The sequence below is a fragment of the Nesoenas mayeri genome, assembly GCF_963082525.1.
Source record: "Nesoenas mayeri genome assembly, chromosome: 7".
NCBI lineage: Eukaryota > Metazoa > Chordata > Aves > Columbiformes > Columbidae > Nesoenas > Nesoenas mayeri.
In genome coordinates, this window is record NC_137551.1 from 1,722,602 (window position 1) to 1,738,190 (window position 15,589).

Sequence of the window (15,589 nt, forward strand, 5' to 3'; positions counted from 1 at the left end):
GGAAGAGACCCTTAAGATCATCGAGTCCAACCGTTAACCCACCCCTGGCACTGCCCCATGTCCTGAGAACCTCATCTCTGTCTGTCCAACCCTCCAAGGATGGTGACTCCAGCACTGCCCTTGGAAGCCTGATGAGTATCTTTTGTTACTATTTTATAGATATATTTGCTAGTAGTGTATTAGTATTTTGTTATTTTCTTGAACCGTGTTTATCTCAAGCCAGGTTTCTCCCTTCCCTTTCGATTCTCTCCCCTGCTGCGGCGGGTGGGGGTTGAGCGAGTGGCTATCGTGGGTGTATTGCCAGCTTGGGTTAGACCATGGCAGGTGGCTGTGAAGATGCTGAGGGGCCTGGAGCATCTTTATGATGAGGAGAGACTGAGAGAGGCGGGGCTGTTCAGCTGGAGAAGAGGAGCTGAGAGGGATCTGGTCAGTGTGATAAATATCTCCAGGGTGGGTATCAAGGGGGTGGACCAGACTCTGTTCAGTGGTGCCCAGTGACAGGGTGAGGGGCAACGGGCACAGACTGAAACACAGGAGGCTCCATCTGAACATGAGGAGAAACTTGTTTGCTGTGAGGTGCCAGAGCCTGGCCCAGGCTGCCCAGAGCGGGTGTGGAGTCTCCTTCTCTGAGACATTCAAACTCCCTGGACGTGACCCTGTGTGATCTGCTCTGTGACCCTGCGTTAGCAGTGGGGTTGGACTGGGTGATCTCCAGAGGTCCCTTCAACCCCAACCACTTTGTGGTTCTGTGATGCCCCGTGCACGGTCCGCAGGGCTCTATGAACCCAACAGACACCCCCGACACCCCCCGGGCCCTTCCCGCTGCCCCGGCCTCTCCCAGCCCCGCTGGGCGGGGGCGGCCCCGTCCCGCCCCGTCCCGCCCCGGGGCGGTGAGTCGCGCTGAGTCGCGGCGGGCGGGCGCTGCCGGAGCGGCGGCGCTGGGGCCGGGCAGCTCCGAGCCATGGCCCCGCCGCTTGTCCTGCTGCTGCTGCTGCTGCTGCTGCTGCTGGGCCACGGTGAGCGGGGGCGGGCGGGGGCCCGGCGGGGCGGGCGGCCGTGCTCAAGTTCTGGGGCTCGGGGCAAACGCCCGGCTCCCCGGGGCGCTCCTGCCGTGCGGCAGGGCTGAAGGTACCGGCGTCGGGGCATGCTTTTCCCCGCAAGAATGAAGGGCACGCGTGGGAAGCGGCGTGGGAGGGGATGTACAAGGTGCGAGAGGCGTGTGGGGTGGATTTTTGGGACGGGTCATAGCTGGGCAAGGTTTAAGTGCTTCATCTGCCAGGCTGAGCCCTGGGGTCCCCGGGGGATCAGGCGGGTAGTGTTGGCATCACCTCCCCAAACTCACCGGAGGACAAAGGGTAGTGAAAGGGGCTTTGAGGACCAGCCTCGCTGCCCTCGGTGGCTCCGCTCGCATAGGGACACTTTGGGTGACCTCCGTCCCGCCGTGCCCCCACCCACCGCCACCCCGCACCGATGGGGCACCCGCCGTTACGTAAAGGCACCTCGGCTCTTGTAAATGTAAAGGCTTCTGCGAACGAGAGGAAATTTGTCACAGGCAGCATGCGGCGTGCCGGGGGGGGAACCGGTGACTCAGCCGGCCGAGGGGGTGGTGATGAGGCTCTTGGCTCCCACTTGGTGCCGTGGGCGAGGGCTGCCAGGCACCCGCAGACGGAGCACCCCGCGCTGCCGCCGCCTTGCCGGGGCTTCACCGGCCCCGTCTGACCCCGGGAGCGCCAGCGTGGCTGCGGCGTGAGCTCCCGCTTTGGGGCTCATGGGCAAGGCGAAGGGTTTATCACAGAAATGTCTCCCTTCTGACATCAAAAAAGAGGATGGGAGGAGAGCTGAGCCAGCCCAGACTCGAGCCGTTCTCCGAAACACGACCCCCAGCAGCTGCCAGACGCAAGTCCCAAAGCGTGGCGTCAGGGAACTGGAAAATCTCCCGCTGTATTTGTGCACCAGGGTCTCGGTGGGGTTTTCCAGCCTTGAAAGGACCTGCTCACCCATGGGTGATGCTAAGCACCCTGTGGCCACGGGGGTGGGTATTTTGGGATTTGCTGGTTTGGCTCTTTCCTGCGCCTTCATGTTGGCCGCTTCCATTACCCTCTGGCTCTGTTGTTTCTGGGTATCGCGGCTCAAAGCTCTTTGTCTTCTCCCAGGCACCACTGCCGGGCTGGAGGAGAAGCTCTCCCATGTCGAGAAGTACGAGATGGTGACTCCGCGTGAGCTGCCTGCACCACGGGGCAAGAGGGACCTCTCTGCTGCACCGGTGAGTGGTGTCATGTCCCAAACACTGGCTTGGTGCAGCTGCCATGCAGGGGGTGCAGGGGGGGTGTTGCAATCAGCAGAGACCCTTGGCCCACCGCTGGGCTTGGAGCTGAACCCCCTTAGACCTGATGCACATTCTTTTCCATTGCTTCCACCCCAGAGGGTGGACATCTTGAAACAGCTGATCCCATCAGCTTTCCTGGACTGTTTCACGTCAAAATAGGCACTTCAGACAGCAGGGTAGGCTCTTGGATGGGGGGGATGCTGCTTTTTCTAATGCTTCCTTCAGCGACGTTACCCAGCGGCGACACATCTTGCAGCCTTGCAGTGATCTTGTGACATCTGGTCTTTGCTTAAGGAGGGATTTGCGAAGCCTCGTTGAGCTGTAAGCACTTTTCTTGCTGTGTTTGCTGAAGTTGGTGGTTTTTTTGTCCTTTGGGAAAGGGAAATAAGAATCAGAAAGTTGCAGAAACCCACATGAAAGCAAGCCAGTGTTATTTTTCTTGGGAAACCTTGTAATTTGGTGAAAGGAATGGGGTTTGACTCAGGAGTTTTGAGTGCTTGGCGTTGATGTCCACAAGATGATGGCATTGACCTCAAAGACACTTTGCAATTCAGCCAAATTCATGGATTCATTTCCTAGGACTGAAAAGCTCTGACTTTAACACCTGATGAGATGTATGGGCTGGGGGCATACACTTCCTAGTAAGCTCTTTGTACAGCACGTTCATCTGTGATTCAGACCCTTTCTGATAAACTAGCTTCAAAAACACTCCCTGAAAGCATCTGTTTGCTCTGCTCTAGAAACCTAAACTTGTCCACGAGATAAACATTCCCCAGGCTATTTACAGACACCATCTGTGCCGGGCGGCTCCGCACCCAACTTGGGGTCCCTCCGCTTTCCATGGCACAGGACAAGACATCCGCTCGAGCCGTGTGCTTCTGGGACAGCCGTGGGTGGTGTTTGGTCTTGGACTGGGTGGTCCTTGTCCTTCCCAAACCTGCCATGTTGAGGGTATGAGGTCTCCTGCTTTCCAAGCCGTTTTGCTCGTCTTCCACAGAAGCTGTGTTTGCTGTCCCAGGGAGGTTCTCAGCAAGGTTTGAGCACCACCAAGCCCCTCTTTGAAGTGGGGAGAGGTAGCTGGACAGGGGTTTTGTGCACCAGCTCCTCCTGTGGCTTTCCATTAGCAGCCCCTGGTGGCCAAGACCTGGTTCCTGAGTCAGAGCATTTGGGACAGGCAGGGTTGGTGGGGCAGAGCATCTGCCAGGTGAGGCTGGAAGCAGGTCAGCTGCTTTCTGGCTTTGCTTAAATCAAAATAGTCAGCCCTGCAGACAGGGTGGAGACCTGGGTCCTGCAGCACAGGATCTCCTGGGATTCCAGCCTTCCCATGGGCCGTGGTCTTCTCCTCCGACCCAACCTCAGAAGGGATACAACAGGGCATGTGGCAAACCTGAGTTCTTCATGGAAAGGGACAGGAAATAGAGCAAGAAGGGCCTTCAGAAAGTTTTATAGGTACATGCTCTTGATTGCAGAAGCGACCCCTCTCTCATCCCCACGTTCCAGTGTTTCAAAGAGGGTGTTTTCCAGCCTGTTTGAGAGCTGGTGTTGCAAGCTGCTGGCTTCTCTGCCGGCCCACCTGTGCTCGCACATCCCTGCTGGTCTCCCCCACCATGTCCCAGCACCAGTGGGGTCAAAGAGGCAAGTCCTGTGCCTGGGTGGTGACAGCCCAGCTCCTGCTGGCCCAGCACAGGCCTCTGCAGGAGCCAGAAGGATGTTGCAGTGGGGCTGGATGGAGCAGGAGCAGGAGCAGGGGGTGATGGTGGCCCAGCAACCCACCTTGTTTTCCTCCTCTGTTGTGCTGCAGCTCCACCGGCACATCGCCTGGTGCAACGAGCCTCATCTCTCATGTCCTAGCGAGACCCGCTACCTCTTCCCACCCAGGGACGAAATACCCTTTGCTGGGGTGGGACGGTGGCATCATGTCCTGATCCTCTGCAAGCTCTCTGGGTCTCTCAGTAGGAGCAGCTGGGAGAAATCTGTCCTGTCTGTGTGCTGTGGCCAGGGCTCTGCTCTGCTTGCTCAGCGCGGTCAGGGGGTCGGCAGGGCTCCGGCAGGGCACGGTTAGCTGCCGGCGCTCCCAAAGCCTTCCCATCTGGAGCCCTTGCACAGCCCATGCTAATAAGGAAGGGGGTGATTCAGAGAAGCTGTATCAGGACTTTTTCTTTTTAGCTTGCCCTGCGGTTGTCTCCAGGAGACAGTCTCTGACCCTCCACCCCCTTTTAAGCATTTTCCTGCCATTTTTTAAGACCTCTTCTGGCTCCGGCACTGCCAACAATAACAAAGCATCTCTTTGTTGGTGGACACGCGACAGAACGTCCAAGACAGGCGGCAGACACTGTTCATAGGAGAAGAATGTGCTGGGGACCCATGAGTGTGCCCACATGCCGGCGGTGCCCTGGGCTGCCCGGCCAGCCGGCAGGCTCGTTGCAACCCGCTCAGCACGCAGAGAGGGTTCCGTGCCCATCGCTTCAGGTTGGAAATGCAAGCCGGGTAGAACTGAGGGTGACCCGCTGGGACTGAGTCAGCAGGACTTTCCGCTCAGCCGCAGCTGATCCCAGGAGCGCTGAGCTGTGGTATGAGGGCAGGTGCCGTCATCCTCCCTAGGGAGAGGCCGCACGCCTCATCCGGGAGCAATGCTGGCCTGGGAGAGACCTTGGCTTTGCCTTTTGCTCAGTTCTCCACCCAGCACCCCGTAAGAGCTGTGGATGTGCCTTCAGGGGAGGTGTCTGTGCTGTGGCAGTGACTAAGGAGGTCCCTGGTGCCAGGGGTGCAGCCTGATGCAAGACACCATGCAAGGGGCTGTTGTTTCTCTGAGTGGCCCCAATGGGATGGGACTTCAGTGGCTCAGCCTCTGCAGATGGAGATTGCAAGACGTACCAGAGGGAAACACTTCTGGAGGGACATCTCCATCCTGGGGGTTCAGGGCTCATCTGGGCTGAGCCACGGCCAACCTGACCCAGCCATAGTGACTGGAGCGTGGACTTGAGATGCCTCAAGGTCCCTTCCACCAGCTCTGGGGTGATGCTTGTGGGATGTGGCACAAAGTGGTACAAAATCTACTCTCAGATGAGAAGCAAGAGAAGGTGGTTGTCTAACCGTGATCTTGCATGTTAGTCAGTCAAAGATAAGGAAGTTTTGGCTGTTTGGCACTGGGGATCTTTGTGGTTCAGCCTGTGAGTAAGTGCTGAGCTCAGTCCCCAAAAATGCAGCTTTGTGACTGATGAGTAGGAAACCTCAGTTTCTGGCATGGCCATCTGCAGCCATGTGTCAGACACGGGAAACCAGACTTTGCTGACTCTGTTTCATTGCTGGTGACCTGTTCTTTATCTCAGGATGTGCGGGGATTTGTGTTATTGCTCATACGCTTTCTTTCTTCTCTTCTGATTTCCTGTGTCTTTGCTGGGTGCCTCCAGGGCGAGCGACCAGGCTCCTTGTCCCACAGCGGGGCACATGCAGACCCCATCGCCTTTCTGGGCAGGATGAGGGCCAAGAGGTCCTCTCTTCTGTGGCTCCTGGTGACGGTGGGTCTGTGCTGTCATCTGTCTTTCATGCAGAGCATCTATCCGGACCGTGTCCTCTACAGCGTTCGTGCTGAAGGCAGGGACTACCTCTTGCGGCTGGAGAAGAACAAGTGAGTGTGGGTGGGACAGCCAAGGGGAGGATGGATTCCCACCCTTGCCGTGAACGTCACTTCTCCAAGGTCCGGTGTCACCACCCAAGTGATCGAAGCCCTCAGCTCAGACCCTCGCTAGCAAAAGACTGCATTTTTTGCCCCTCCCTGCCAAACCCACCCAGGGATGTCATGAGCCCACCATACCCAGCGTTACCAACTTCATCCCCAAAGCTTTCCATCCTCTCCCCAAAACCCGGGTCACTGCTGACGCCTCTTCCCACCCCGCAGGGAGCTGCTGGGGCCGCACTACACCCAGACGCACTACTCTGCCGACGGCACGGAGGTCACGGAGAAGCCGGATGCTCAGGTACGGGGCCGGCCCCGGGGAGCGCGGTTGTGCCGCTCCCGTGGGTGCCGCCGTGCCGGCGGCTGGCGCTGATCCCTGTCGCACCTCTCCTGTCTCTCGGCCGCAGGATCACTGCTTTTATCAGGGCCATGTGCGAGGATATGCCGACTCAGCAGCGAGCATCAGCACCTGCGGCGGGCTCAGGTAGGATCTGCGGCTCCCCGGGGCACTGTGGCTGGCCAGGTGAGGGAGGGACAGCTCAGCTCTCCCCCGAGGAAGAGACTCACTTTTGAGGGGTTGACCCATAGCGTGGGTTGAGGCTGGGAACCTGAGCACGGCAGGAGGTCTGTGCAGGAGTGCCCTCCATAGCAACAGGACACAGCTCGTCCCAGATCTGTCCAGTCTTCCCGGGGCAGACGGGACCAAACTTGACCCCAGTGCTATGGCGTGCTCATGGCGATGCACCAGCTTGCAGGCAGCCAGCATCTCCTCCAGGTCACACCGAGCTCCTAGAGCTGGTGGCCAAGTGCCTTTCTGAAAGGAAAGGACACAGTGCGTCAGGCCAGCTGTGTCTCCCTCCACCCACCGACTGCTGGCCACGCTGGTGCTCGTTCCTCAAAGGCTGCCCTGGGTCTACCTTCATTTAACAGCAGAAACCGTCCTTGCAGAGTAACCCAAGCCACCAGGTCCATGCAAGGTTGCTCAGTTTGCCATCAAAGATTCGTACTCTGCTGTTCTCTTTAAGATCAGCTGGCGGCCAGGCAGTGCAAGACAGTAAAACAGAGAGGAAGGGTCCCTCACATGGGGTGTTTGAGGAGGATGGGTGGTCCCTGGAGCACGCAGGGACCTGCAAATGGGTGAAACACCCGCTGGAGCTGCGTGGCAGCCAGCTCCTCACTTTGAGAGCAGGGCTGGTGTCTACGGAGACCTTGGCTCGCACAGCTTGTGCATACATGAGACGCTCAATATCCTTGTGTGGCAGGAGGACAAGATGTACAAGGGCAGGACAGGCGTCAAGGGTGATACGGACAGGGCACATGGGACACCTTACAGACAGCATCAGGCCAGAGCTGCCTAGCAGAAATGCTGTGTTAAACCTGGCCCGGCAGCACCGGGCAGTTCTTGCTGAGCCCTGGGACGTTTCTGCTGCCCAAAGTAATGGAAACTCCCATTGCCACCGGCCATGGATGCCATGGCACGGTTTGCTCTCTGCTCTCTGCCAGTTTCCACCCTCCCTGACAGTCCTTTTGTTCCTCCGGTGCTTCTGCAGCCTCCAAAACCAAATGCTGTGGACATGTTTCCTATTGCTCCCTGTCTCCTGGCGTGGCCCCGGTCAGCTCCATCCATCCTGCAGCACCTCTTCGATGTGCTCTTGGGCCAGGCGAGGTTGCAGGGAAGAGACACCCCGTCCCTTGCATTGCTGTGGGCTCCTGCACCCCGTACCTCCTCATGCACTGCCCAAGGGCTGCTGGGGCTTTGCACCGAGTGTGCTTTCACCCAGGTGGCCAGCAGGACCTGTCACATACCGCTAGTGGCGTGTAGCTCATCCAAGCTGCCCTAGCGAACCATGAAGGGGTGCGGTGGTTTCCTAGCTGGGATTTGGCAGCTGTATATTGTACCGCAGGCACTTTTGGGGGTGCATGTGGGGTCTGTGTGTCCTGCCGGACATCTCCCCTGCCTGATGCCCGCCCTCTCTCTTGGCAGTGGGTTTTTCCGGGTGAATGAGACCACCTTCCTGCTGGAGCCCCTGGAAGGCCGTGCGGCTGGCCAGCACGCCGTGTACCGAGCAGCTCACCTGCGGGGGAAGTGTGGCACGTGCCCAGAGGCCGGTGCCGCTCTCGAATATGACCACGAACCGAAAATTCCTGCAGCCATGAAGCTCTACCGCTGGGTTAAGGATTGCATTGCTTCTCCTTCCTGTAGCTGAGTTTGCAAGAGCCTAGGTCCTATGAAGTCCAGGAGGGGAGTGGGGCCATGTTGCTTCTCCTGGAGATGCTCCTCTCCCAGGCATTGTTGGTGGGGTGCCCAAACACGGATTGCTCCCAGTGGCCCAGCTCCTGGTGGGAACAAGTTCTCAGATCCTGCACGTTTAGCAGGAGCGTTCTCCCACCCCATGAGCTCTGTGATGCCTGCAGAGCCTCTCTCATGCCTCAATAGCAGGCTTTGGTTTTTCCTTATGTGTTGGAAGATGTCTGAAACACCCAGCAAAGTAACATCAGAAAGCAGTGCTAGAAGACCTCCTAGCCTTGAATAACATTGGAAGATGCCTCAGGATCCAACACATCCCTCAAGAGGGTCAAGGACAGGGCTTGGCAAGCTGCAGAGCTGAGCCCCTCTATGCTCACTTTCCTCTTCCCTTCCAGAAATCAGCTCCATTACACAAAGGTCCCCGATACGTGGAGCTGGTGCTGGTCGTGGACAACGAGGAGGTAAGCACGGGGTGGTGGGGAGAGACGGTGCCTGCGTGTTCACTCCCATCCACTGCAGCGAGGAGGTTGAAGCCAGCCTGGAAATCTCTCCGTGTCCTTCCCATAGTTCAGGAAACACAAGGACTTGCGCACAGTGCAGAATCGCATGAAGGAAATCGTCAACCACGTTGACAAGGTGAGCCCGGGGGCCTGGACCTGCCCACCCTGCTCCCGCACACCCCGCAGTGCCAGCACGGGCACGAGCGCGGTGGAGGAGCGGTTGGTGTGGGCAGGGTGGTGGAGCTGGAGCTCATCTCAAGCCCACGGGTGGGCTGCCACAGGGGCACCGACTTCCTGCGCCATGGTGTGCAAAATGGGCATGACAAGCAGCTCAGCCCTGGGTCCTCAGGAGCACAGGACAGCTGCCTCCCAGCTCTCCTAAGGGAAGGGGCCAGAGTTTTCTTCTCGTAAGCCCCGGGGGGTTGTCTCATGGCCACTCTCAAGCTGGAGTGGGTGCTAATGAGGAGAGGGTGGCGGACACACTGCACCAAGGGTGGGTTTCTGCTTGCCTGGCTTCAGCTCACACTTTGGTTGGCAGCATGGGAGCAGCATCCCAGCCTTCACCATCCAAGAGGGAGCCCAGAAATCCCAGGGTAAACCCTGTCTACGTGGCCGCCCCAGCTTGTGTTATTTATTGAGGGGGTAACAGAGCTGGTGTCGCACAGTGAGGTGGGGTTGCAGTTCCCTGGGGAGGTGGGACCTTCCCTCCGCTCATGCAACTTGAACCCAAGCATTCCCTTTGGGCTGTCTCCCGCTTCAGCTTTATCAGCCTCTTCGCCTGCGCGTGGCCTTGATTGGCTTGGAGGTGTGGAGCCACAAGGACAAGATCGTGGTCAGTCCCAACCCGGAGGTGACACTGGACAACTTCCTCCACTGGCGGGAGGCCGAGCTGCTGCGGAGGAAGCCGCACGACAATGCCCAGCTGATCACGTAAGGATGGGGGACCACCAGCTCACCATCCTTGCAGCCTTGCTGCTGCCCGGGAGACATGGCCACGGCATCTCAATCCCACAGGGGCATAGACTTCCACGGCACGACTGTAGGGCTCGCCAAGAAGCTTGTGATGTGCACCAGGGACTCGGGTGGTGTCAACCAGGTGGGTCCCACTGCCCAGCCATGTGCCGGGAGGGCAGCAGCAGCCCCATGGTCTGCGCTCCCCGCATTTTTCAGAGCGGGTTTCTCCTCCACTGGTCTCCAGCTTTCCCCCTCCATAGCCTTTGGGCTGGATGTGGTCCATGGCATCTCCAACCTTTGAGTGACTAAGCGCCAGAGAAGTGTGGAGGCCACAGGAGAAGGGTGGCTATGGAAACCCAGCTGGGTGCCTGTGGACGCTCTGATGTGCCTGAGCCCTGAAGAGCCTCCCAGAGCAGTTCAGTGCACACAGAGCTTCTCCTGCCACCGATCAGATGGCTGGGACTTAGTTTGTAATTGCTCCTTGGCCACCCTGGCCTCCTCATCCCTCCCGCGCTTTGTTGGAGTGGCAGCAGTTGGCCGTGGGACCTGTGGCTGTGCAGAAGCACCACAAAGCATCATTTCAGGGTAGCCACAATATCTAAGCTCACTTGTACCCCTTGGGAGGTTTTGAAGGGCCATGGGACCAAGTCCAGCTGTTGTCTTCCTTTATCTCAGCATGTCAGCGTTAGCGAACGAGCTGCAGGCAGCAGTGAGACTTGGCACTGAGCAGCTAAAGAGCCTCAGAGGGTCCCGTGGAGATGCTGCGAAGAGCACTGAACCACGCTGCACTTCTTGTCCCACAGGACCACAGTGCAAATCCTATCGGTGCTGCATCCACCATGGCTCACGAGATGGGACACAACCTGGGGATGTCTCACGATGAAGACGTTACTGGCTGCCACTGTCCTGTCCCCAAAGCTGATGGAGGATGCGTCATGGCGGCAAGTGTTGGGTGAGTGAAGGAGAAAGGGGAATGTCCCTGGACAGCAAATATTTTGAGTTGTCCTCCAGCACTGTCCTGATGGCATGAAGCCTGTGAGATGGTCAGGTCTGGGTGGACACTTCACTTGAAGCCGCACTTTGTCTGTTGGTGTCTTTGGGTCTGCTGGTGGCCTTCCAGCTTCTCCCTGGGCTGGTGGGCTCTGATCTCTGCTCACGACTGCCTGTTCTTGTGCCCCTCAGCCTGGTTTACCCCAAGCTCTTCAGCCGCTGCAGCGAGCAGGACATGTGGCAGTTCCTCGGGGACCCCAGGACCAGCTGCCTGCTGAACGTCCCCAGGGCGGATGAGCTGTACGGGGGGCCGGTGTGCGGGAACCAGTTTGTGGAGCGCGGAGAGCAGTGCGACTGCGGCACAATGGAGGTAGGGATGCCCTCTGAGAGCCCGGGGCACGGGTGGGTGGCAGAGACCTGGGACCTCTCATGCAGATTTGGAAAAGGGATTTGATTAAGGGAGTGGAGCATCTCCCTTATGAGGAAAAGATGAGGGAGCTGGGGCTCTTTAGCTTGGAGGAGACTGAGGGGCGACCTCAGTCATGTTTATAAATATATAAAGGGTGAGTGTCAGGAGGATGGAGCCAGGCTCTTCTCGGTGACAACCAGTGATAGGACGAGGGGCAATGGGTGCAAACTGGAACACAGGAGGTTCCACTTAAACTTGAGAAGAAACTTGTTCTTGGTGAGGGTGTCAGAGCCTGGCCCAGGCTGCCCAGGGGGTTGTGGAGTCTCCTTCTCTGCAGACATTCCAACCCGCCTGGACACCTTCCTGTGTAACCTCATCTGGGTGTTCCTGCTCCATGGGGGGATTGCACTGGATGAGCTTTCCAGGGCCCTCCCAACCCCTGACACTCTGTGATCCTGTGAAAAGGTTGTGCAAGCCTTTTTCCTGGACATAGTGCTTTGCAAGTCTCATTGTCCTTCTGTTCCTGATGCTCCTCCCAAAAAACAGCTTGTGGAGAACGTTTGGATGTGTGCTCCCCCCAACCATTCATGTAGCTGGCTGTGATTTTAGCAGGAGCATGCCTGGAAAGATGGACATCCCCCCGGCATGTCATCCAAAGAGGTGATCCAAGGAGGGGGACATCATGGCATGTTTGTCCTTCCAGGAGCTGTGCTCGGCTTTTCCTCATCCCCAGCAGCCCATCGCTGCATTTCTGGAGGCAGATTTGAGACAAACGGCCGGGCGATGTCTCAGGGATGAACCCCTGGGTCACAGCCCTGCTCTGGCACCTGAAGGGATTCCCCTCCCATGCAGACAGCATGGAGATCCTCATGTTTTCTCCCTCCTGGAGATGTGCAAAGGGTGCTACCAGGGAGCAGGGACCCATGTCAGGGTTGGTTTGGTGTTGGTAATGTAGGTAAAGAGGAAGCAGAAAGGGTTCACACCTTGGGTGATGATGTGTTTTTGCCCCATGGTTCAGCTCATGGCAGCTGGGACCCCCGGAAAGGAAGAGAAGGGTCTTTCAGGGAGCTTTTGGGAGGGTTTCAGTCCGTCCCTGTCTCACAGGAGTGCTCTGACCGCTGCTGCAACGCCACCACTTGCCAGCTGAGAGAGGGAGCCGAGTGCGCCCGGGGGGACTGCTGCCAGGACTGCAAGGTACTGCCACCCATTCGCGCAAGGTGCGTCCGTAGCCCGCGGGACAGCCTGGAGGACCTCTGGAGCAGCCTGCTCAGAGCCAAAAGCACCCGGTGGTTTGGGGGGAATCCTGCTTCCCATGCGATGCGCGCACTGTGTGGACAGTCAGCATCTCGGGTGGAGGCAGTTGGGTGGGTGAAGCAGCCTCTGTCGCTGATATGAGACAGAGCTATTGCGTGCCCTGGTTCCTGCACACAGCGTGAGAAATGCCTCGATGTAAAGAGACAGGGCTGGAAGAAGACCCCGGGACAACTGCAGACTAAAAGCAAAGCACAAGGTGTTGCCTGCAGGGAGAGGTTTAACTATGGGAAGACCCAGGGTGAGGTCTGACGGTGCAGGAGCTCAGTCAATAGCAAATGTCTTTGCGCCAGAGTGGCACGAGCTGCCACGTCTGGATCTATGAGGTGCCGGGAGATGTTTCAAAGACCAGAGCGCTGCTGGGCTGTGGTGCCTGCGTGGATCTGGAGCTGCGAGCGCACCGAGGCAATGCTGACGCCCCCTTTTCTGCGCAGGTGAAGGCTGCCGGTGCGCTCTGCCGGGCCAGCAAGAACGACTGCGACCTGCCCGAGCGCTGCAGCGGCCTGAGCGCCGAGTGCCCGGAGGACGTCTTCCAGGAGAACGGCATCCCCTGCCAGAACGGCAACGGCTACTGCTACAACGGCGCCTGCCCCTCGCACGGCGAGCAGTGCCGCGCGCTCTGGGGCACAGGTAGCTGCTCCCCACCTTCCGCCCTCCTCGCCCAGGGCACTGCTGGGCTGCCGTCTCTTCCTGCGTCCCCATCTGGGTGCTGTGGCTGCTGACCCGACAGCGTGGCCGCTGCTGCCGGGCACCATCGGCTCAGCACGGGCTCTGGCTCTGTGTGACCCTTTCTGTGTGTCCCGCAGAGGCCCAGGTGGCTCCTGACATCTGCTTTAAGCACAACAGTGAGCAACACCTTCACCTCCACTGCCTGACCGAGTACGGGAAGCGGCCCTGCAGCCCCAAGTAAGGAGCTGAGGGTTGAGGGAGCACCGTGGGGCCGGGTGACGTCCCCCAGCCCCTGCCACCCCTGCCGCTCATGGCCGCTCCCCCCGCAGGGACGTGAAGTGCGGCACGCTGCTGTGCCTGAGCGACAACGCAAGCCCCGTCCTCGGTGGCGGCTCCTACTCCCTCTTCTTTGGGCGCTACAAGTGCAGGGCGGTCATCGCCAGCAACGACGCTAATGAGGTGGTGGCCAAGCTCAGGCTCGTGCCCACCGGTGCCAAGTGCGGAGAGGAGATGGTGAGACGCTGGGGCGGCAGGGGGGGCGACCGCTGGCCTCGGGGACCTGGGGCAGCCTCAGAGCCCCCCTGCCTGCCCCCAGGTCTGCTACGCCGGGCGCTGCCAGAACCTCCTGGTCTACGGCAATAAGAACTGCTCGGCCAAGTGCAACAACCATGGGGTATGCTGTGTATGCCAGAGCGGGGCCGGGGCAGCATGGCATGGCCGTGGCCCTGACGCTTTCCTCCCTCACCACAGGTGTGCAACCACAAGCGCGAGTGTCACTGTGAGCCGGGCTGGGCAGCGCCATACTGCCAGCAGAGGATTTCGGGGATGGCAGCAGGTATGGCAGCCCCGTGCGCGGCTGGTCCCTCAGCCAGGGAGAGACCCTGGGGAGGGGGTCGGTGTCCCACTGTGGTGCCTGTAGGCACTGCCCCATCCCCTTGGGGTGTCCCCAGTGTGGGGGTGCCTGTCCCAACGCCACCCGGGTCTCCGCAGGGAGCGGCAGCGTGGTTTGGGCAGCTGTGCTGGCCGTGCTGGGGCTCTCCGGCATCCTGCTCGGCAGTGCCGTGGTGCTCCTCAGGAGGAGGGGGACGAGGCGCTTCCAGAAAGGGTAATTCCCCTCTCCTCTGCCCCACCGTGGGGCTGAGCCACAGCTGCACGGGCTGAGCTCAGGGGGTGCCGGCAGCAGCCCCACGTCGTCCCTCTGCCCCACCGCAGGACCGCCAGCGGGCCCGCCACCGGCCTCGCCAACCCGCTCTTCCAGGAGGGAGGCCGCACGCGCCCGCCCCGTCGCCAGCTGTCCCGCCATGACATCGGCCACCCCAGCCTGCTGAGCAGCACGGCGGCTCCGCGGGACGCACGGCCCCTTGTGTCCGGCCGCCCGGCCCCGCAGGTACGTGGGGGGCACAGCCCTAGCGCGGGGCAGCTTTGTGGCGAGGGCGGGAGGCTGGCCGCTCACCCTAGTTTTTGGTGACCCCGCAGGTGCCGGCACCAGCCCCGCAGGTGCCATCTGCAGCCCCTCCAGGACGGCCCCGGCAGGTAACCGCCCCGTGAAAGCCACCGCTGCCTCGTGGCGGGGTGGCCTGTCCTTCTCAAACATCCCCCCCCCCAGCCTCCCCTGGCCTGACCAGCTCATGACATGTAGGGTGGCCACAGTGGCTGACTGGGGACCCTTCCTCTGCCCCCTGTCCCCTTTGCGGTCCCTCCTTGGGGCGCAGGTGATGAACTCGGATCTCTCCTCTCCTCTCCTCCCACCAGAAGCCGAAGCCGCCCAGCAAACCCCTCCCGGCACTGAAGAGCAAGGCGACGTGCCCCGGCAAGGAGCTGCCAGGACGGGCCGTCCCGCGCCCCCTGCCTGCATCCCCCTTGGCCATCCCGCCGAAGGTGGCCCTAAAGCCGCCCACAGCCAGGAGGTGACCAAGGATGCTCCATCCACCGCCACAGCTGAGGAGCTGCTTGGGTGGCACAGCCGGGGAGCTGCCACCTTTACTTGAATCTCTCCGCGGGCCCTCCCCGGGGTGGGCGGTCATGTTTACAGATAGTTTTGTGCCTTATCAGACTTTGCAGCCTCAGGGCTGGCCCAGGGAGAGCTGCCAGCGGGGCGGCGGGAGGGGACCAGGCACCGGCGGGAGGGGACCAGGCACCGGGTGACCGGCAGCGCTGGTCCCTGACCCTGGGAGCTGCTGCCTTCCCTCCCGACGTCCTGAATGTGTCCTGCTCCTGCTGTCCCTTCCCCACCAGGGCCGCAGCTGCACCATGGGGACCTGCCCCGTGCCCGCCGCCCCGGCTGGGGACAGTCACACGGGGCACCTCGGTCTTTGGCAGGTCCAAGCTGAGCTTGGCTTCCCCATGGGGGCCTTTATCCTGAAGTTACCACTTGAATTACTGCTCTCCTGAAAGGGAATTTCCTCGGAGCCTTTTTTTATTGCACCTCTTAACTTATGACCCTTTTGTGGCCATTTTGAGCCACTCGTCCTGAAACCAGGCTTCCTCGTTTTTTGATATAATTTAG

At 59.8% G+C, this 15,589-nt stretch overlaps 1 protein-coding gene across 2 annotated transcripts; it reads left to right on the forward strand.

Moving 5' to 3' along the window:
- Positions 1-914: 914 nt before the first annotated feature.
- Positions 915-15,583, forward strand: ADAM8 (ADAM metallopeptidase domain 8). Of its 2 annotated transcripts, XM_080347354.1 has the most exons (22): positions 915-1,016; positions 2,154-2,263; positions 5,878-5,954; positions 6,225-6,303; positions 6,410-6,486; positions 7,987-8,173; positions 8,646-8,711; positions 8,818-8,886; positions 9,511-9,680; positions 9,765-9,846; positions 10,508-10,656; positions 10,887-11,064; positions 12,208-12,297; positions 12,849-13,044; positions 13,221-13,320; positions 13,413-13,596; positions 13,679-13,756; positions 13,834-13,918; positions 14,074-14,188; positions 14,296-14,470; positions 14,560-14,616; positions 14,836-15,583. In XM_080347354.1, the coding sequence occupies exons 1-22, from the start codon at positions 962-964 to the stop codon at positions 14,992-14,994; spliced, it is 2,538 nt and encodes an 845-aa protein (XP_080203480.1). In that variant the 5' UTR covers positions 915-961; the 3' UTR covers positions 14,995-15,583. The 2 variants fall into 2 exon arrangements, with proteins under 2 accessions (XP_080203480.1, XP_080203481.1); XM_080347355.1 differs by lacking the exon at positions 14,560-14,616.
- Positions 15,584-15,589: the final 6 nt, after the last annotated feature.

Coding starts and splice junctions, on each gene's coding strand:
- ADAM8 (XM_080347354.1), top strand. CDS start 962: ATGGCCCCGCCGCTTGTCCTGCTGCTGCTGCTGCTGCTGCTGCTGCTG. Junction 9,681..9,764: donor GACAATGCCCAGCTGATCAC/GTAAGGATGGGG, acceptor TCAATCCCACAG/GGGCATAGACTTCCACGGCA. Junction 10,657..10,886: donor GTCATGGCGGCAAGTGTTGG/GTGAGTGAAGGA, acceptor TGTGCCCCTCAG/CCTGGTTTACCCCAAGCTCT.